The sequence below is a fragment of the Lygodium microphyllum genome, chromosome 15 (genome assembly GCF_053477565.2).
Source record: "Lygodium microphyllum isolate KBCC chromosome 15, Lygodium_microphyllum_v1.1.10, whole genome shotgun sequence".
NCBI classification, from domain to species: Eukaryota; Viridiplantae; Streptophyta; class Polypodiopsida; order Schizaeales; family Lygodiaceae; genus Lygodium; species Lygodium microphyllum.
Genome location: NC_141149.1, coordinates 65,537,950 through 65,561,540, shown reverse-complemented (window position 1 = coordinate 65,561,540; position 23,591 = coordinate 65,537,950). Strand labels below are relative to the sequence as shown.

The 23,591-nt window shown below is 40.0% G+C and overlaps 1 protein-coding gene across 2 annotated transcripts in view; it reads left to right on the top strand.

The window, feature by feature from the left end:
* LOC148024620 (uncharacterized) overlaps positions 1-23,591 on the top strand; it is a 164,352-nt gene that overhangs the window by 34,173 nt on the left and 106,588 nt on the right. Inside the window, exons 1-2 of one of the 2 annotated variants that reach the window (XM_087694247.1) lie at positions 15,080-15,698; positions 16,233-17,097. In XM_087694247.1, coding sequence (XP_087550373.1) covers positions 16,499-17,097 — 599 coding nt within the window. In that variant the 5' untranslated portion in view covers positions 15,080-15,698; positions 16,233-16,498. Of the gene's footprint in view, positions 1-15,079; positions 15,699-16,232; positions 17,098-23,591 lie in introns of those variants that run through there. The other variant, XM_087694248.1, reaches the window with a different exon arrangement.

The window sequence follows — 23,591 nt, the reverse complement described above, 5'->3', positions numbered from 1 at the left end:
CTCGAATGACTCAAGAGAACTCATCTGAATTACTTGATCATTACTCAATTTGTGCTCCCACTCAAATGGTGCACTCAATGTAACTCCCCCTTTCTCCTTCGACGACACACTCTCTTTTATCTTCTCTTCTCAAAATATGTCATCCTTGGATACTACCCTTTTTGCTCTATGCTAGCATCAAATTGCACACTCGAATGTGCACTCAAATACACCTCTTGTGCTCTTCTCCCTCTCATATGATTCAAGTATAATTAATAATGGGCACTTGAGTCCCCCTTTTTTGGGGCCCATTGCCATAGGGTCTTCTTCCTTAACTCCACCCATCACTCTTTGACATGTATTCTCTCTATCTCTCTCTCTCCAGGTAGTCATCACAACATTCCCTCCTGCTTAGGTTACCCCATGATATTTCACCCTCTCAAAGAAAGATTTCCCATGTCATCTACTTGCTTTCTCATGAACTTATTATTTATTTTTTATTTTGATTTTGAACTCTTTTCCCTTTAGCTCTCCCACATTTGAGTGCTTCCTGCCCTCAAATGGCTACACTCAAATTCAAACTCAAATGCTATCTCTCAATTCTATATAGAAGGAACTCCCTTATCACATTTGTTTCTCAAACACTCAGAGTCTTTCCCCTAGACTTATGTAGCACACATTCGGCATGCACCTGCTCCTAACTTATTCTATTCCTATTTGATACTACTTCCAGATTCCACAATAACCCACTACAACCTATTATAACAAAGGAAAATATCAATATCTCTCTCCTTCTTAATCTAACCATGGATGTTTCAAAAACAACTATCATGCAATCAAAAATCAAACCTCCGTCATCTCACCCTTCATAGCCCATTTCCTATTCCTATGCATGGTAGAGAGGCAAATGCTCTAGATGGTTGATTCTACTCTATCTTGAAAATGAAACCAAATTGTCACGCTTCAACCACACTTAGCAACTTGGACACATATGAAGCTCTTATTGTTTTAGGAGTTTGACCATCCAAGGCAAGATAGCTCTCACCTCTCTCATCCAATGGCTACTCTCATAGGCAGCAAAAGAAACCAATGGGACAAGGTGATATCGTGATCCAAATGGCACTACCTCCTTTTGCAAGCTCTTGAACTGAACAGACAATCAACTAGCCTCTTGCATATCATGAATCATGTGGTAGGGGGACTTACTTAAGCTGATATGCCAAACACACACCATACACACAAGAGGAAGCTCACTCAAAAACACAATAAGAGAGATGGATTAAAAAAACATTTTCTTACTATTTTCTTTTTCTTCTTTCACACACAACACAATTTACACAAAGTACAGATAAGATACAACATAAAGGAAAGTGGCCTACTAAATCAAATAGTGCATAATTGACTATACTGATCAACTAACTATATAACCATGCTAATTGTAGGTAGGTACAACAAAATAAATATAATAAGTGATAAGTCAGTGGCCATGTGAGGATCATAATGACCACCAATAGGCTAAGTGTAGATATGTAGACCCATATAACTAGGCAATCCATCATCAATGTTCACACACGTTGAGCTTGCTATCTCAACACACCCCCTCAAGCTTAACTGTATTTTTGCAACTCCAAGTAAGCCAAAATTTTTGAAGCTTCTCTACACCCAATGCCTTTGTAAAAATATCAGTTATTTGATCCTGTGTATTGACATATACCAAGTCAATTTCACGTGCAAGTACCTTCTCTCTCACAAAGTGGTAATGCACCTTAATGCCATGTACTCTTTGTACAACTAGTATCCTGATTGAAGAGATACCAAGCTCATCATCCAAACTCTCTGAACCATTGGAATCTCCATCAAATCCCAAAACGATTGGCATATGCATCATTGCTATCTGATAATTTTGTCTTTTCTTTGTCACTAGTAGATACACTTGAAGATGTGGAACTACTCCTTAGTCTCCCAAACCAAGGGCTAACTGTAGATGTAGTACTAGATGATGTTTCCGGTCCATTAAGGCTCCATGAATCTTGCTTTTCTTTCTATACATAACTATCACAATCAGCATCATTATCCAATGTATCGCCACCAGATGCATACCAACTGCTCATCTCATAAAAAATAACATCCCTAATTACTTTAAACTCATGTGACAAGGTTGTAACAATGATATCCTTTTAGCACTAAGGTATATCCAATAAAAATAAATGTTTTAGTCTTTATATTAAACTTCTTTCATAGCTCATCTAGCACATGAACATATGCAATACAACCAAACACTTTCAAGTGTGAGACATCGGGCTTCTTGTCTGTAAAGCATTCTTCAAGGGTCACCCCATGAACTGCAACTGTGGGAGTTCTGTTCATAATATAGACAGTACTATGAATGGCTTCAGACCAATTTATCCTGGCATATTCTTTCTAGCCATCAATGCTTGCAATTCCCTTTTTCTATGGGATATATACCTATAAGTAAACTATCTCTTTATCCTTGAGACCTCAAGAAGTCACTAGACTCATTAGAGAGATACTCTCTCCCTCCATATGACCTCAAGCACTTAACTTTCAAGCATGTTTCTATTTCAATGGCATCCTTGAAAGTTTTAAAATACTCAAACACGTTACTCTTTTTCTTCATGAAATGCACCCATAGCTTTGTTAAACAATCATCAATAAATGTGACAAAATATCTACTACCACCAAAAGATATGTTTTGTGTAGGCCTTCAAACATTTGTATGCACAACATCAAGTATATTTCTGCTCACATCTCTATCATGTAAAAAAGGTTATATCGCTTGCTTACCAAACTAACATGCTTCACACATTTTATGAAATTTTGCAACTCTAAAAGTAAGCAGCCTTGTAACCACAACGCTTTGAACTGTATTAATTTTAGCCTTTGCACATTTGCATATCCAATATATTTGTGCCATACTTCAATGTCTACAACCACTCCTTTTTCTTTAGCATACATAGCAGCATTCACCTTAGGAATTCCAATATTTAAAGTGAACATATGGCCAACTCTACTTCCTTTTGCGGTCAACCTACACTTATCGTTAAAATCAAAGCAACCTTTTGCATTAAATCAAACCCCCAACCCTTGCTCTACCATTTGATCAACCGATACTAAATTCTTTGTGATGAATGGCACATGTAATATGTCTGACAAACTCTTTGTCCGACCATCATACAAGGATAAGAAAACTTTTTCAATGTGTAAAATTGGATGGCATGAATCATTACCCGTCTGCACATAACTTGGATTTTGTAAATCATGCATATCTCAAAACCATTCGGCATGATTGGTCATATGATTAGATGCACATGAATCAATGTACCATATATCATCATATGTTTCCTTTCCTGTAACAACATTCATTATATGCTACATAATAAACAAATGATTACTTTTATCTTCATTCTATTTTGAAGATGATGTATAGTTTCTTGCTGCAATTTATTACTATGGATATCATCCTTCTTAGTATAGCACCAGGCTATAATATGACCTAATTTTCCACGATAATGATAAACAATATCAGAATTGCTAGAACCTCTGTTATGTCATCTACCTCTTGCTCTAGAGCTTTCCCTGTTTGTAGAGTTTCCATGGCCTCTTGAAACCTACGTTTCACTAAACTATTGATTCAACCTATTTTGTTGGTTATCACCAACATGTCCCATACTATGGCCTCTTGATGAGGATCTGCCACATCCCCTTCTTGAGCTTGAGTAAAGTGCTTAGACATGTTTACCACTTCTTTCAGATGATTCACTCTATATGGTGATCTCTTCAATATTCACGAGAGAGACCAACTCATCAAAAACTAGAAACCGATTCTATTCATATATAGAATTGACAAATGATTTACATGCTTTTTATTATTGAGACTATCCAAAGTAGATAAAAATAAATCATTATTATAATGCATTGCATCATTAGCTGCTAAGGCATCTGCAATGTTTTTCACTTTCAAAACATACTCAAAGTTGTATATGAAGTTTTTGCATTTCTAATATGCCCCAATATAATGTTATCAATGATTGCAAACAGCTAATACATTACATTTTTGTATTTTGCATTCCATTATTTCCATGCCTTTAATTATTCTACAATCATAGGATTACTTAGCTCTAGCTCCTTTTCTTTACTTGAAATGAACTCTCAATGACCTTTTCCAATAAGAAATTTTGTCACACAAAACTTCCATGATGGACAATTGTTATTGTCCAACTTCCTTCTAACTTCTCAATGATGGGGTTTCCACTATTCTTTGCCATTTCCATAAAATTGATACAAAACAACAAGCAAGTCTTCTGCAATCTTTTACAGCAAGTGCAAAACAACACACTAAACAACCTCTTTTTCTAACTGCTCAATAGTACACGTAATATGTAATCTATTTGTAGATAAAACTTGTATTTTCTTCCTCACAAACACCTCAAAACTTACAGATTTGGAATCAGTAACATGTGCATCCACTTTCAATCAACATAGTCAAAATTGCAATATACCTTGAAATTGTTATCCACAACCTTGTGGGTCTAAGACAAGGGCCCGAAATGGCCTCAAATTACCAAAAAAGTAGGGCTTATCTATAGAACATATGGCGTTATGGTCTCACACCAAATCGCATAGCAATATGATATTTTTGCTCTACCCTGCTTCTAGTGTCTCCACATGCTTTATCCAAGAGAATGACTGAAAGAATAGGAGAGTTTCTTACTTGTTGCTTACTTGATCGAATCCTTGCTTCTTCTGCTTCACTTTAGCCTTCAAAACCAGCCTCTCTTCGTGACGTTGCTTTGATACCATGTCACAAATTGTGATGTGGGGGGACTTGCTTGAGTTGTTGTGTCAAACGCACACCAATACAAGAGGAAGCTTACTCAAGAACATAAGAAGAGAGATGGGGGCCAAAACGTTTTGTTGCTAGTTTCTTCTTCTTCTTTCACACACAATACAATGTACAAAAAGTTATAGATAAGATACATCATAAAGAAAAGTGGTCTACTAAGTCAAATAGTATATAATTGACTATGCTAATCGACTAGCCCTATAACTATGCTAGCTATAGTCGATATGTGCAACAAACTAAATACAATAAGTGATAAGTAAGTGTCTATGTGAGGATCATAATGACCATCAACAAGGCTAAGTGTAGATGTGAAACCCATCTAACCAGTGGTCCATCATCAATGCTCGCATGTGTTGAACTTGCCATCTCAACATTACGGCCATCGAGTGAAGCATGTTGAGCTAAATGAAGGTGGAGGATCACTGAGTGCTTCACAACCCTTGGGTGCCTAGACTATTATATTGTCCATCAAAGTTAACCTTTGCATTTACAAGTGGATGTTAAAGCTAAGTGGGATTCAACTCTACAAAGATTTTTACAACATGCACAAGAGTGAGTCTAGCACTCAAATTACATTGGTTACATCTTGGCATTACCAAAACTCACACTACTTTAAAAATGTTAGTGCCTTACTTTTCTTTCCATCACCTATCACATGATGGAGTTAACAATGAAGCAATCATAGGAAGAGAATGAAAGGTCCATATAGAGCATCTATAGAAGAACTAGACCATTGCACAACAAGTAGCAAATTTGATAGTCCAAAAAGGAGAAAGCGGCTCTAGTAGAGAGAAGGAGAAGGTGACAAAGGAACCAATTTCTAATTCAATGGCCATCTGTGAGTTGATGGCTCAACTAAGCACCATGCAATAAGCTGGCAAAAGTAAGACCCATGCCTGAAGTCACTATCATTAGTCCGAAAGAGAGCCCTCACCCTATAGATACCTTTAAAAATGCATGAAAATATTCAAAGGAATAGAGTGCTACAAGAATAACAAGAGGCCTAGAGAGATTACACAAAGGCTTAAAGAAGACAAGGTAGATGCACTCAAGGCCAATCAAGAGCTCTAAGGTAGGTTAGAAACAACGCAAGATGAATACAAAAACTTCTTGGTAAATTTTGAAAATTAGGTCAAGGAGCTCCAAGCTCAATCGAAGGAACACAATAAGGTGCATAAGGAGCCACGAGTGAAGTAAGAGCAAGAGTTCTAGAATCAACTAAAGGAGTGTGACTTGGCGTCAAGGATCTCTAAAACTAGCTGAAGAAGTGTGACATGGTGCTTAAAGATCTTCAAGAAAAATATATACAAGAGCTTTAGACAACTAAAGGAAAACGACTCAATGCTTAAGAAGCTCCAAGATCGGCTTAAGAAGTAGGAGGCCACGATAAGTGAGCTTCAAGATAAGTTCAAGGAGGAAGACCTAGCTCTTGAGAACTATGGGATAAAAATTGTTAAATTAAGCATATAGCTAACCAAAACTAGTCACCAGCTCACACTTAATACAATTGAAGTGACCTAGGAAAAGGCTAAAATACATCTACATAAAAGATGAAATCTGGAGCATCAACAGATATGGGGCCAATGGAGTACCTCCTCATACATGCATGCCTAACAAACCATTTCTATCAACTTGATAGGGGCTATAAGCATGGTAGAAAGTGAGACACAAAGGCTATATGAGAGATAGCCCTAAGATGAAGCTCTCCAATGACCTAAGAGTGGCCTTGTATAGTGAAAGTCAACGTAGAGTCTAGTTGAAGGTCTACAAATTAGTCATGGTGAAGTAGGAAGAGCTATTTAGGGAAGGTTAAATATTGGCCCACATGCTTCAATCTAAAGATCTAACCCAACTAGAATTTATGTCTAATACATTGGAAAGCATGGAAAGATTCAAGGGAACTATATGATGATAGAAGGGCCAACCAAGGAAGACATGATTCAACAATTGAGGTAGAGAGGCTATGATGATTATGAACTCAAGGCATCGAGTTTGATACAACCTTACACCCCCAACTAATCTCTCTCATCACCTTAGAACCACCCATAGTGTACAATACCTTCTATGGATATGCCAGAGCTACTAGATTTTGACATAGGGAGTTAGAAGAACACCCTACAAATGAAGAGGAAGAATTAGAGTAAAAAGAGGCTTATATGGCCATGATCTAGACTTTCAAAGCTCAGCCACAAAGAGCAACAGATCATCCCCATTCCCCTTAGCTTCTACCACAAGAAGAGGAAGAGAACCCATAGGAGATAGTGCAAAAATGCTGAGAGAAGTATGAGACTAGCTCTTATGTGAAGTTTGATTTCAAAGTCAATGAGGAGAGCAAGTTTCAAAAGCCACTTCTATTATGCATAATTTGACCACTCATACAAATAGTTGAGAACATTCCTATGAAGTGGCAAAAATACCAAGAGAAGTAGGAGACTAGCCCTTATGTGAAGTTTGATATCAAAGTCAACGAGGAGAGGAGGTTTCAAAAGCCACTTCTATTATGTAAAATTTGACCACTCATACGAATAGTTGAGAACATTGCTATGAAGTGGCTAAACCCTTTAGATGGTGAAGCCTATCAAAGTCATGTATAGTCCAAGGAAGCAAGGGGAAGATACTTGAAATTGAAGCATAGAGAAATGTGGCTAGGACTACAAAATGGTACTACCCCATTCTAGAAGGCAACAAGAGGGTCTAGGAACCCTTCATCTAGTCCTAGAAGGAAGAGTAGGTAGAGCCTCTCTTTTGCCCTTATCCAAGGAGATGCAACTAGGAATATTAAAAAAAAGAGCATGGTAGGTACAACTTACCAAAGATCCCTAATTTCAAAGCGATCCACATTGATAATACTTGCTTCTTTCAACCTGTTGACCTCATCCCTTCCTTTGCTCATTTTCCAAGAGAATTTGCTAATTTCCCAAATCCTTCCTTTATCACCACATGCAATTATCTTCAACTTCTCATCAAAGCTCCTCCAATAGTCAATAACACCTTATGAAGATAGGCTACCTCCACAATTTTTTAACGTCAATGTTGGAATCTTCATCTCCACACCCTACTACCACTAACCTTTTGTAGCTAGTTATTGGAGGACGTGCTGGACAGCAAGTTCATCATGTGTGCACACCCTTCTTACCTAGAGGCATCACTAACACTATGGAAGCATGTGAAGTAATATCTTCTCAACAAAGGTTGTCTTCAATGCACACTTTGACTACTTCCTTATCATGTATTGTATATTTTATTTACAAAATATAAATTTTAAAAATGAAAAAGCACATGCACATTCACTATATCTAGGGCAATACCCTAGCCCTTCCTCCATGTCACAACCTCGAGGTGGTACATCAAGGGGGGGTAGCACATTGAGGATATCACTACATGACATTCTCTCATCAACTAGGTCCTCAAATGTGCAACAAAATTCCAAGTTTACTTGGAATTTGACCCAACTTGCAGTTGCATATGCATAAACATGAAACTATTACACAAGTAAGGTAGACACACGCCATAGGAAGAGCACAAGTGACTTAATATGTACAATGGAGCTCCTCAAGATCCATCAACATATGTGGTCCATGCCCATCACGATCCCTTCAACATCAATCATCATATCTCCCTTTATCTTTAACTAACCTAGCACATCCAAGTCTATCAATCCCACTACCGTGCATGTCCATATATTTTCTGTCACACCACACCATCTACCCTTGCCAACTCCATCATTAGACATCCCAAAGCCTTTCACTAGTAGCAACCCCATATCTTTTGCAAAAGTGCCATGGGACTGGTATTCATCTAGGAGTAGGATAATGTTAATTGCAAGAAGGAGATAAAGAAAAAATGTTGTAAAATTTTTCAATAAAGATCAATGTTTGTAGCATTTTATGCTGCGATTTTTATGAGAGCCAAACTTCCTCTTGTGCAAATTGTATTTAATCAATTGGCATCATGTTGCAACTTATGCCAAGTCTATTTTTCATAAAGACCAAGACTACGATTTGGTTGCATATACAAAGAGCCATGACCGACTAGAAGGACAACAAAAGGGGCAAGATGCCTAAGGCGGATGTGGAAACCCGAACCCTAATCTTCATGTATTTAAAGGATGAGAAAGAATAGAACATACTATTAATGTGTATGCAAACTTTGTGTACTTTCCTTCTTACATTTCATTATGAGGGAGGGAGAGAGTGAGAGCTTGAGAAAGAGATGAGTGAGTGAGGGTGAGAGACTATGTGGGTGAAGCCTCCTCCTTCCTCTTGAGTACTCTCTCATGTTTGTGTTTATGTATTTTCCTCGCATGCTAAGGCCATAAAGGGTTAAGAATGAAAGGAGCACATTCGTGGATCGTGGAGCTCTACAAGAGTGCCCTTCATGCTTGAGGGAAGGTAATGCAAGCTCACTACAAATGGATCATGTTATTCATAATGTGTGCAGATGGACCGTGATTAATCATGATGGCATCTCTCTCTCTCTCTCTCTCTCTCTCTCTCTACATGTCAAAAAATAGCGTTCTTGGTAACTCCAAGGTGCTAATGGTTACATGAGTAAGCTTGGCAGTTGGGAGCTCTCTCTCTCTCTCTCTCTCTCTCTCTCTCTCTCTCTCTCTCTCTCTCTCTCTCTCTCTCTCTCTCTCTCTCTCTCTCTCTCTCTCTCTCTCTCTCTCTCTCTCCCCCACACACACACCCTGAGCCCCTAAGAAGCTTGTAGATCTCTCTCTCTCCCCCATGTTTGCACCATCACTCCCCCCTCTTTGTGTCTCTAGGTGGCCATGAGCAAGCATGACGATTCAAAAGCTCACAAATTAGGAAGAAGGGGGAATTGCAAATGAGAAAAAAGCAAAATTTTGTCACATTGAGCCAGCAAGGAGCTCACAAATCTCTGTTTCTCTCTCTCTCTCTCTCTCTCTCTCTCTCTCTCTCTCTCTCTCTCTCTCTCTCTCTCTCTCTCCATTTGTACCATCACTCCCCCCTCTCTCTGTCTTTATCCCCTATTTGTAGGTGCTTTGAATAAGGCACCTCTGTGTGTGTGTGTGTGTGTGTGTGTGTGTGTGTGTGTGTGTGTGTGTGTGTGTGTGTGTGTGTGTGTGTGTGTGTGTGTGTGTGTGTGTGTGTGTGTGTGTGTGCGCGTGCGTGCGTGTGCGCGAAGCGCGTGTGCGTGCGTGCATGCGGCCATGAGCAAGGGCAGTTCCGGAGCTTGCAGATGAGGAAGAAGGTGGAGTTGAAAACGAGGAAGAATTAGAAGTTCATCACATTGATTCATGTGCTTTGTTGGAGATGTTGCAAGATTTCCACATGCTATTAGACTTGCCACCTGCAATGGCATTGGTGGTGGGTGGATGTGTAAGGGGCCTTGTTATTGTTGTTGTAGGATGGGATGATTATCATTATTGGGAGGGAGTATGATAATTAGTTTAATTGCACTGGAGATTGGGAGCTACAACCTACCTAATGAGGATAAGTTTGATCTCAAGTAGTAAACGTGATCGTAGTATGCAATTTCATGGACAACCTCGTGATGATGGTGGGTGTGATAGAGTAGGGCATGCGATGTATGATGACAAGACCAATGTTGTGGGGCTTTGACATGCTAGACTTGTCGGCAATGGCATTGGTGAAGGAAGTGATGATGTGCATGCAGAGCACCAAGTGTAGCACCATGATCAATGCATGCATCACTCTTTGCCACTTGGTGCTGCTGCTTGACTATATGGCTTTTTTTTGCATCACAAATTGATGAGAGTGTGTCCTTACCCCTAGCCTTCAAATTGACTCTAGGATGGAGTTGGGTGTCCAAGCTAGTGGGCTTGTGTGCTTGTATTATCATCTTGAGCTCCCTATTGGTGGCCATGTTGGGACAAGCTTGCTACCTCTATGACATTTGGCATGCCCATATCATTCCCCTATGGTTCGCATGTATCAGCTCCTCAACAAGAACTCATGTCAATGCATCCCTTTCCCTAAGTGATCTCTCAAATTCTTCTCCTACATGTAGTTCAACTTATGGGTGTGTACAATTAATATAACCCATAAGTGGGTTGCTTTTGTGTGTGTGTGTGTGTGTGTGTGTGTGTGTGTGAGCAATGTTAAAGTTGAAAGAAAAGCTCAAGGAGTAATACCTAAAGCCTTACACCCAAAAAGGTCTTAAATGATAGTTAGTATTTACATTCGGTAGTGGGTAGTTAATACAAAGCATCTAGGCTCTTTGAATGTATAGTGTAAGTAAGTTGGAGAAAAAGCAAGAGAAGTGCATATGTATTCTCCTTTACAATGTAGTTCACACATATAAATCTTAACACATGATATTCTTTGAAGAATGTAAGTAGTTGATGGTGCAATTCTTTTTTTATGAAAGTCTCCATAGGATTTGATGACTCTTGCCAAGGCCAATTCTGAACAATTTGTATGATATCTTGATTTGAAGATTATTAACTAATATATAAAGCTACAAAAATTAAGGGTTACCTTGGTGTGCAACACGAGTTTACAATATTATTGTTGGTAGAAAGCGCATGGAAGTAAAATGCGTCTTTAAAGAGCTACATTTGTGTTTATCTTACCATTATGCACAATTATAACAAGAAAGGGGTTTTGGGTTAACATGTGCACATGAGGCTAAATTTTGTGATTCAAGCATTCATACCCTCTTGCCACATGAAATGTGCATTAGGATGCAAAGTACCCTAGCTATTATTGACACTGGTGCTTTGAACCCCAATGTGAAGCACCAATAGAATACTAGTTGGAAGCACCAAACTAACACTGACATGAAGCATCAAGAGAATCTAGGCATGGAGCACCTAGTGTACTCTTTGTGTGAGAGTCAAAATCTAGTAGTATATGTGTAGGATCCTAATAAGAGATAGACACATGAGGAGAGAGAGAGAGAGAGAGAGAGAGAGAGAGAGAGAGAGAGAGAGAGAGAGAGAGAGAGAGAGAGAGAGAGAGAGAGAGAGAGAGAGAGAGAGAGAGAGAGAGCATGTGCATGTGCATGTGCATGTGCAAACACATATATTATGTTATTATTATTCATATGTTCAACAACCAAACCATGTTAATTATTGCTTAATATCAACACATTTTCTAAGAGAAGCTTTAAGTCTTAATGATCATAAATATATTTATTATTATATATTATTGCAACAACAATGTGAATTGACTGTTCATTAAATGCCACATATATCTCAAGTGTGCAATTGGTAGTTCACACAGGCACATTGCCTATTGCATTGCTCTCATTGAGCCTTTGTGTTGCAACCATTCGAAATGGTGTATTCCCACCTTCATAATATGAACATAGAATGTTTCAATAAAGAGAAAATATTTTTGCATTATACTCTTGTTTTGATGGTTGGGAAAAATGAGTTTAGAATTGTAAATATCAAATTTTTTTCTTTGTTTTATGGTTGGGAGATTTACCTCAAATTTTGCCACATAGGCTTGGAAACCTTATTGAGGTTGAGAGCTTGTTTAATATTTTTGTGCCCAGTTTATTAGTATAATTAATGAACAAAAAGAAATCTAATTTAGTTGCAACACCTTTTCCTATGATATAAGGAAGGGATTAACTATATAAGCAGATTAATTGGCAAATATTTAATGATTAATTCAAATCATTTGGAATATAATCATACCATGCTCGATTTTTAAAGACTATTTTCAAGCCCCTTCAACAAAAACATTCATCAAGAAGTAAGAAGAATGTGACTTAGGGGAGGTGATTATTAAAAACATATTGATATTCAATTGCTAGCTTTGCATTCATGACATTGCAGATCCCACATTGTGTGGGTGCACTCAGAAGCAACAAGAAGGGGAGAGAAAACTCGTGAGAGAATAGAGAATATAATGTTGACAAACAATGTATTGTAGACCATCTTGTAAACATAGTACCGTCCTTTTTGGAGGGTACTCTCTCAACCTCATCCAATCCCAATCTTTCTGCACAAGTTAATAGCCATTAACCACACATCAATCAACACAATTAGGACAACTTGCACAAGTAATAGATACCTATACGTGCTTGGCCCCAACTTCCTCACACTATTTGGCACATAAAACTTGCTTTAAGAGTGTCAATAATTTCATAAGGTATGATAATATTATGGAAAACTCAATAAACAATTGCAATGTGAGATATGCTAGATAAAATTCTCGTGAGGCGTAGGCTACTTCATTTTCTATGTAACATGTGGCAATTGAATTTTTGCATAAAGTAACATAATGTGCTTTGTCATAGATGTTTCCCATTTCCTTTTCTATCAAAGTGTTGAACATAGAACACGTGCAACTTGACTTGCTTTTTCATCTCATTTCTTGAGATTGTAAAACATCCAAGTATAAAAGCAATGAGCAAAATCAAGCTTAGAATACAACCCACAATAGTACACTATCAAGGTTATAATCATCACATGTCATGAATAATATACAAAAGTATTAGTTTTGATCCCATAAACATTTAAGCTTGTAATTGTTGTATAGCTAGGACATATCCAACTACATTTGTAGCAGTGCTTATGTACTACCTTACCCATGTGTACAAGATGGTCAAGCATACGACAAAAGCTTATTAGAGGATACATCAAAGAATTTGAACTGACCAATGATAATGACTAGCCACTAGTTTGTGCAAGAGTGAATTGCACATCAATTGCATTGTTTAACTACTAGGTGGCAAGCATTAAAAAGTTTAGTATCACAACATTATGGGCCATGTCAAAGAAAGAAAGAAAACTAAAGCTAAGCAAAGAGTAAAGGTTGAACTATATATATGCGAAGGGATAAGTTTATTTAAAATGGTTTTATAATTATGGGTCTAGCCATTAAGTTTGATGACGCATTTACAATGACACTAAGTAGACAAGGACTACATTAGCTTATGATATACTATTAGTCTATTAACGTACGAAAGTGTTTTGTGTTTCCATATGGAATAAAGGAAGGATTTGCTTGTCAAAGTTTTGTATCGTAAGGAAACCTTTTACTTAAATCCACCATAGATTTTAAGTTGTATGAGTGGAATTTTTTGGTAATTGCATCATAATGTGCCTTTTGGGGTTGTGAAGATATTGAATGGTTGAATCACATGCTTTGCATGCCATTTTGGTTTGCTCATCTTTATTAACAAACACGAGCCAAGACATAAGTTGGGATGATGCAAAATAATGCGTAAGAGTTAAGATGCACATTGGAGCCCATACCATTCAAAGCCATCCTTTGTAAAACATTTGATAAAAATGCCTCATAAACTATGTGTGACATGAGGTCTTTACCATAGCTTTGAGATTCAACAAGAGCATTGCACATTGTCGATTTAGTATGAGAATTAGTAGCCTCAAGGTCCTATACACAAGCCTTGGTCTTGAAAAAGTCGAGGTCTCTTCCTTGCATCACAATGCTTCCTTGAGTCATCAGATAGGGGGATCTATGCATTATTATGAAGCTTTGCAAGGAAACATAATAGATGGAATCCACTTTAGGCATGCAAGCTTTATTTTGATGAGTTGATGGTGTTTTCTAGAGAGTAGTTGATATGAACCATTGAGATGGAACCAATGGTTTGAACCCACACGCTTGTTGTATTCACCCACACTTTCAAACCACAAGGACATTGCCGTGATGGTGATGTTCTTTTGGATGCTTTGAATGGCAAACATGGTAGTCCCATGATTTCTTTGTTGTGAACAGGTCGGTGGTGAATCAATCCTTAATCAAACACCAAGGGCAAAATTTTACTAAAAATCCTTGAGTTTGAGTGTTGTAGGGAAAAATTTGGCCCAAAATCTGCACTTGCAATTAACGCGGGTTCTTTTGGATGCTTTGAATGGCAAACATGGTAGTCCCATGATTTCTTTGTTGTGAACAGGTCAGTGGTGAATCATTCCTTAATCAAAGACCAAGGGCAAAATTTTACTAAAAATCCTTGAGTTTGAGTGTTGTAGGGAAAAATTTGGACCAAAATCTGCACTTGCAATTAACGCGGGCTATTTTTAGGACGTAAAGAACTACATGTGCTATCACAAAGACCTCCAAAATATAGCCATTCGGTTAAAATTCGCTGCTGATTGCTACTCTCCAAGGAGAGCTGAGAGTCGAGAGGCAGAGCGCAGGAACGGACATTGCTTTCTTGTTGTGGGTCTTGAGGAAGATGGGTGCCATGTGCCTAGTCAACTGTGTCTTGAAAAGGAATGTGTAAAGGCAAGTGAGAAAAAGGTGTGATGACGATGGGCAGACTTCACCTCCAGGGTGAGCTGGTCAACCTGGGGCAGGTGTCTGAACAGTTGCCAAGCAATATGCCTACAGTCGCCATGCTCCAACCCACAAACCAGAAACGACCAAGCACGCCATCACACGAGCCACCCACAACACTAAACAACCTAAAACCAACGGCGACAAGGCTCCTCGTAGCAGAAGACAGTGGTCTCTCAACGTTCCCCCCCCTCCCGCGCTCAGGGCCAGCTCACGATCTTCTCCAGACAGGCTGCGGACTGCTCGTCTGCTCACCCGCTCTCACTCGGCACCCGCGGCTGCTGCCCTGTGACACGCCGCAAGGAAAATTGGATCGGAGCAGGACCCTGCGGCAGCTGGAGCAGTAGCATACAGTAAGGAGCCGATTCAGTCCGGGCATCTGTGTGCCATATTTAGCAGCTGGCCATTGTCGGCTGCTGCCGCCCGTGACAAGCCACAAAGAAAATTGTTATCAGAACAGAACACTGCAGCAGCTGGAGCAGTAGCATACAGAAGTGCCGATTCAATCCGGGCATCTGTGTGCCATAATTATTAGCTGGCCATTGTCCATTGCCCTTCATCGGTCGATCTAGGGTTTCACCTTCCTTCTCGTTCACCCTTGGCAGGTAATGTGAAGCTGCCATCATTGACACGCAATACTACTTGCATGCACCAAAAACCCATAGTTGCAAAAGGAGAACTTTCAAAGTGCGGAGAAATTCTGAGCAGCCCGACCTTTTGTGTCCGTCCATGCTTGCATGCGTACGATGGCACATACGGCCACACAGCATAGGAGAAAAATGATTTCTCTGGTGATGAGTGTTCTCTGTGGTGATGAGTACAGGGATGATTAGTTTCCAAGTTTCTAGCTTATGAATGCATGTACATACACAACATACAGAGGATTAATTTGGTTCATTTGGCTTTTGAGGTAGAAATCAAGCGGGCCATGTTTGACAGTCCTTATCAAAGTTTAAGAACCGTCAAACTTCCTGCATTTATGTGCAATTTTTGTTCATTACATGTGCTTATGCTATTGATGCCATGCTTACTTTAGTTCCAACTCATAGTATGAGTAAATGGATCATATTAGCAGTTGATATTGAAAATTAAGTTCAATGATCAGAATGTGCTGAACTATATTTCCATCTTTTTTCAAGGGGAAAGTGGGCAATTAAACAACAAAACAGTCAGGGAAAGCTCGGGATCATCTGCCAGGGCATAGGTTTTTTCAACAAGACGATGATTTTTCTCAGAAAGTGCAAATAGGGGATAGTTGTCCAAAAAAACAAGTTCTGGGTACTAAATATCGATAGACCCATGAAGCAGAGCTTAAGACATTCCAAGCCACCTTAGTAGCTGCAGCAGAGGAATTCTTGAGTTTGGAGTTAGTTTATGTTTTGTGGAGAACTCAGTCTATCTGTGCATGTATGCATTGTTGCTCTCGATGTTATCATTGTTCCCTAAGTTTTCAAAAGTTGGGAAGAAAAAAGGATGTGATGAAAAGCTCAAAGACAATACACAGGTCCAGACAAAGCAAATAGTTCCACGGATTCCACGCTTGGAACGGGGAAGGAACATCCGTGGATATTTCGAGGGGATTGATGGGCTAAGGACTATTGCAGGCAGTTTAAGCACACCACCTGATGATGGTTCTCTGGAATCGAACCTACCATGTGTCTCAGAGACAGTTTCACTTGACAATCTGAATAAATGTGTGCTGGAAGGTAGCCCTGAAATAAGAAGCTCCTTTATAGCTGCATTTGAACATACTCAGCAGTTAAAGGGTTTACAACCACATTTCTTTGGAGATATTGGTGATGCAGATGGACCAATATCTGCCTCAAGCACTATTTCACTTGAGAGTCCATCAAGAAACTTAGGGCCAGATGATGCTGGAGTACAATGTGAGAGTCCAGTGAAAAGCTCAGAACCAGAAGATGGTGGAATCTTGCAGTCAGATGAAAGGTCCAGAGGAAGATCGAAAGAGGGTTCACCCAAGACAGGCCTTGTTAATAATTCAGTGTAAGTAGTGTTCATCTCCAACCTTATGTATGTTTATACATTTACCATTTGGTTCATGAGGCACAAAGACAACAAATGTAGTCTTTTCTAGCATCACATTAATAAAAGTCAGTTTGGAGTTTCGAGAATAGTAGTAGCAAGTCAATGCCAGTCTCATCAACCATCTTCCATTGAACTTTAACTGATGATATTGCATGTGGTCACTCAGAAGTCTCAGCTCATTAATTTTCAGCCTGGAAGTAGAAGGGCATTCTGAACAGTAGGATGACATTTCAACTAATTAATGTTTTGTTGACAAACAACATTCAGGAGACTCTTTTAAATTATTGGGCAGTAGTGATTCATGGTTACCATGGTTGTACCTGACACATGCACCTTGGTACGCTTATGATACAGACAGCATCTCCTTAGACGATTCACCGTTAACATGGTTGTACCTGACACATGCACCTTGGTACGCTTATGATACAGACGCATCTCCTTAGATGATTGGCTCCCAATAGGCCTACTAACTAGATTGCCTAAGAACTAGTGCACTAGAGTGAGAACTACAGGAGGCTGATTGGAAAGTAAGAGTTTCCAGTTAATATGCTAAATGGTTGAGGAACCCCCCTTTCATAGGAAGAAAGTAGGCAGCTTTTGGCCAGCTGGTCCAGCTTGGCAGCCACCGGGCAGTGGACCTGCAAACCACCTGTTAGTTGTACCTTTAATCAACCTGACACCATGGGCAGTTACTGGACTGCAGCCAGGTGCCTGGCCTTGCTGACTACCCCATGCCATTTTTTCTGATACCACTTGGCCCACAAGCAATCTGCCTTCATGTCCACAGAATCTGCTAGTGTTGGAAGTTTCTAGTCCATCCTGCTGGTCTCATCAGTGACTGATCATCTTTATTGACAGTCCTTGCCTTGTCCTTCACCTTAGCATAGGCCTGCTGGTCTTATGTTAGGTATCCCTCATAGTAGCCAGGAGTTTTGGAAACAGCAGAGTAGGAAACGGGTTTCAAACAAGATTCCTAGATGATTAATTTTTAGGAAACATCTGAAAAACGTTTGTTACCTACATAGTAAAAAAAAAAGGGTTATGGAATCCATATGCATGAAATACTCAAAGAAATAATCCTACCTATCCATTGTTTATATGGCCAATGATCAAGTTGTACACTATAAGCATGCAAACAATGCCAAACCTTCAAGAAAATAGGCATTATTGACCATTTCAAAATCACATTTTAGTTTATAACTATTAACATCATTATCAACTATTGTCAGCATAATATTTAAAAGGAAACATTAATTACCATTTTAAAGCAAGGATGAAAGTAGCAAATATGAATAAAATCATAGGAGTAACAAAGTGTCAGACAAGTCCAAAGGCTTATGAATCTTGTCAAATATTCAATACATGAATGGATTATGGTAACTACGAAAATTCAATCCTAAGTCCTAGAGAATGTATCATGAGTCATGACTCATGCTGAATGTCCTTCTCACTATCCTCAATCTCTTCATCCTCCTTGTCACTCTTGTTGCTAGAGTTGAAGCTCTCAAGTAGATCCTCATTAGTAGCCACAGCAACACTTCTGCAAGCTGCATTACGAGTATGAGCTGTTGTATGTTATAGCTAGAAGAGGCATCATAAGCTCCTCATAAGTTTGTAGAGTGCAAACTATAACAATCTGTAGTCTGTCATGATTCATGAATCCTAAGGTTTCAAGTAGAAGGCACGATTGCAAGGAGGAAAACGCCACTTTCAGGCCCTTTCATAAGGGAAAAAGGTGCTTTCAAGATAGGGCACACTTTTTTGGGCCAAAACATCACTTTCCAGCCACTAACTCTTTTTTGATGTATAAGAAACGTCTCAAAACGGTAAGAAAGGTGTCTGACTTGTTTCATATGTCCTACCTTGGAAAATGTGTTTCCATGCAACTATGGTATCCTTGGTGAAACCAAAATTTTATGTAGAGCTCACCTTCTTGAACTGTTTCAGCCTCTGATTTGAAGCTTGAGATATCACCATCCCCATTCATGAAAGATAAACACCACGTGGTTGACATCAAGCTGCCATCTTTCCTATTGATACTGAGGATCTATGGATTCCACCTAGGTCAGGGCCTTGGATGTTTCAACCATGACTTGGTGGCTATGTTGAGATACCAAATTCATTAAGTTCATTGTATTCCATTAATTTCTATTTTGGTTTCCATTTACAACCTCAAAAAGGCTCTATGTTTATTGTTTATTAGTGCTTGGGCGCTACCTGAGAGAGTCGGGGTGGCACCCTAGATAGTTTAGTGACTCATGTGCCTATAAGTAGGACACACTTCACTGTCTCATTCTTCAATCAGTCTCCCTCTTCACCAATTGCTCCTTCACCTCTCCAAGGCCTGGTGGATGCTTCTTGTGGGGGTGGCTCGTGTGTTACCTTTTGTAGTTGATTTGTTGTCATCTTGATTCAGTTGGCCATTGCCCAGTTGTTGCCTTGCTAGAGGAGATATCTAACCTGCGTTTTCTACCTGGCGGCGTGTTTCATCATTTCCATTGCTGCGTTTGCTGGTTTCACTCCTCCTTGGGTTGGTTCAATAGATCATCTTTATCTTTATTGTGTATTTCCTAGCTTTTGGTACCACCTCAACACCTAGACGATGGTTCCCAGCCATTAGCTGCTTTATGGAGGGTGCATTTGTAGCAGATTCACGCCATCTACATCAGATTACACCCTCTTTATCAGCCCTACATTAGATACTTGCGTTTTTGTGTTTTCTTTACTCTTGATGGGCTGCCTAGTGTAAAGAAATACCCTAACATAGAAATACAAATAACACCATATGACAGCACAGATTGATAGAAGAACTTAGTTAGGGTTAGGGTAACTCAGAGACAATGAACATAGAGAATGAATGAAATGATATGACTATTGAATATACAATGCTCATGCAGAAAACACACTATGTAGTAAATGAATACCATGTCTCGAACTCCTGTATCTCAAGGATCCCGAATCGTAGCAAGCAGTCTCTGGATGTCGAAACCCCAACAAACGTAGCCAAGGAAGGCTAGATTTGATGTAGACGGCAGCGTAGGAGAGAGAAAGACTAAAAACATAGGTTGCAGGAGAGAGAAAACAGCAAATGTAGGCTGCAGGAGAGAGAAAAACTAAAAACGTAGGAAAAACCAGCACCATTAGTCAGCATGGCGAAATCAGCTTCGAACAGTGTGTGGTAGGTTGGAAACAAACGCCAGATTATTATAGACAACAATGGCCAGCTTGGACCATGATGTCCTCTCATACGGGGTGTAGGCAGCAAGTTGAAATACTTGAAATCTGCAAAAACGAGATTAAGGCTGAATGGAGGGCAACATACCTATTCATAGAAAGTTTGGGCCCTCCCAAGTGGGTTTGTGCTTATGGGATACAGATACTCTCTAGGAACTCATTTCTTTTTAAATAAACAAGGTTTCTTTCTTAATTAAGCATGTTTTGGGGCTGTTTAAGTGAAGGTAATACATTTTTAGCTCAACACCCCCTCTCAGACCCAACAATGGTGCCATGAGAAGTAGGCGAGCCAAGCTCTTTTTTTTCTTTATCTTTTACCCCAAGGTGTGCTACCCCAAAGAAACCAGAGTATCGGACAAAGGGTGTGCGTTGATTGCCCAGTGGCCTACTAAGACTATAGAGACGATGGTTATCTTACCAAGAGAGCCCAAGTGATCACCCTAGAGAGGCCAGTGCATCGGACAAAGGGTGCACGACGGCTGCCCAGTGGCCTACCAAGTCCTGCAAAGGTGAATGGAATTAGTTATGGAAAATTTATTTAAAAAAAAAAAGAGCTTTGTAGTTTTGATAGATTTAACATTAAGTGAGGGTTTCAAATTAGTTTTCGTCCTACTGGGTATCTGTGTCCCGAATGGGAGAGTGATAAGGGATGGTTAGATCTAAGGCCTTCAAAAAATAAGCATACTATCCCTACTATTAGTGGGTGTTGGTGAAAAAGAAAAATGACTAAGGTATGGGTGACACAAATATAACAAAGATGTGAAGTGAGCAAGACAAGCAAAGCAAGCAAGCCAGGGAGAACTGCCTTGGAGATTGCCATGTGTAATGCCATGAATATGGTGCATCCAGAGTCCATTACTCCAAAAGACCGAAAAGGGATAATTGCTTACAGATGCATGTTTACATGAACAGAATGCCAATGCATGGGGTATTGCAAAGGGAGATGCAAGATGTCATGCTCATGTTAAATGCAATGCAATGGTGCTACTTGGACAGTGCCCTTGCAAGGGAATTGTTCACTTGTCCAAGTGCCCTTTTATAATCATGTCATCCTCACAGTGCGGATGAAGTTATAAATGTCCATAAGTACAATATAAAATAATAAATGAATGAATGAATGTCTAAAAACTGTAAGTATCATCATTGTCACTATCAAGAGAAGTAGCCGTCCCCTCTAAAACTGGAAGGAAAAGCAAGAGGGAAGCACCCTCTCGTCATTTTGAAGTAGAGGAGGGTGTATCCAAGCCGATCTTGGGTAAAAGGTATTGAAGAACCGGCCGCTTGACTACTTTGGTCAAAATGTCTGTGAAATTGTCCGATGAAGACACAAACTCCAGGCGGATAGTGCCTAGCTTAACGTGCTCTCTGGAAAAGTGAAAGTGGATTCCCACATGCTGTGTTCGTGGTGTGATGATCGGATTATTGCCCGTAAGAGCAATGGCACTCTAGTTGTTGCAGTAGACAATGGTGGAAGAGTCACAAGGTAAGTGAAGCACCGTTAGTAAGCTCCTTAGGTAGATGGCCTTGGTGGTGCCATCGAAGAGAGTGTTAGTAAGCTCCTTAGGTAGATGGCCTTGGTGGTGCCATCGAAGAGAGCCCTATACTCATTCTTGGTTGTGGAAGCTACCACCGTCTCTTGCTTACAGCTGGACCAAGAAATGGGAGCCATGCCCAAGGTGAAGAGGTAGCTGCCATGGGAACGCTAGGTATCAAGATCTCTTGCCCGATCAGAATCAGTGTACCCCTGCAAATATAAATCAAAACCATAAGTGAGGCCATAAGAATAAGTACACCGTACATAACGCAATACATAAAGATATGCAATCCAATGTGACACCTAGGTGCTATGAAATACTGATTGAGTAAGCTAAGTCTGGCCTAGTATACATTAACCAAAGAAGTTTTCCTACAACATACTGATAGTTTACTATTTTATCATCAGGGGTGTGTGTGTATGCACGACACCCAAAGACTCTGAAGTGGGATATGATAGGCTGAGAGCCAAAGAATGCCTTGTACAGGGTCTTTTAAGGAAGAGCCGCAACAGTCGAACACCAGTTGAGGATGTACACTGCAGTGTTAGTAGCCTCAACCCAAAGGCGCTCAGGGAGCTCTATTGCGAACAACATAGAGTGTGCCATTTTCACGACTATCTGGTTCCGACGCTCTATGAATCCATTTTGAGAGGGAGAGTTGGTAGAGGTGAGCTGGTGAGAGATGGCATGCTACTGTAGAAACTTGGAAAACTCGTGGGAGATGAACTCACCACCTCTATCATTCCTCATGCAACCAACATGACGACCCGTTTGGTTATGAACGAGCAGCACCCAAGTAGAGAAATATGTGAAAGCATCGGACTTATGCTTGAGGAAGTACACCCACATGTATCTCGAATGATCATCCACTATCAAAAAGACGTATAGTGCGTTGTTCAAGGCAGCAGTGGACATGGGCCCACAAAGATCAACGTAAATCAATCTAAGAGGCACCTCAGCTCTGTGTGTAGACTATTGAGGAAATGGGGTACAGTTTTGCTTCCCGAGTTAACATGCTCTACAGACATCTCAAGCTAGCTTCAGGCGACGAGGCCCTCAACCATCTCATGGCGAGACAACTTATAAAGGAGAGTCATAGCCAAGATGCTAGGCGGAAATGCCAAAGACGCTCATTGTTTGTAGGCTCCTGAGATGTGGCTAATGCCTAGAAGCTATGGAACACGGAGCCCTCCGCTGTTGGCTCGGTAAGAAAATGGATCATGTGGTATATGACATTAGGTTGTGCCTCATTGTGAGCAATCACTAAACCAGTCCGAGAGTCAAGGACCTCGATTGTGGTCAGTGTAACGAAAACTGCTTGCTCGAACCAGCAAAGTTGTTGAACAGATAACAAGTTCACCCCAAGCTGAGGGACATAGTATACATTGTCTAGCGAACCCAGATCCAAACCCTTGTTAGTGGAAAAACTGACGCAACCTTGAGCTTGGATCTTGACCGAGGAGTTGTTTCTTATGCGGACCGGCTTGGTTGTAGGGGCTTGGGTACGGAAGGTGTCCTCTATAGGAGTCATGGATGTGTAGCTCCACTGTCCACAATCCAAATAGGTGCTAATGTGCTTGGTTGTGATGAGTAGCCTTTGCGGTAATCTCATCGGGAGGCAACTCACAGATGTGGACGAGACTCGCATTGGATCTCTCTATGGAGATGATGTGGGTCTCAGTA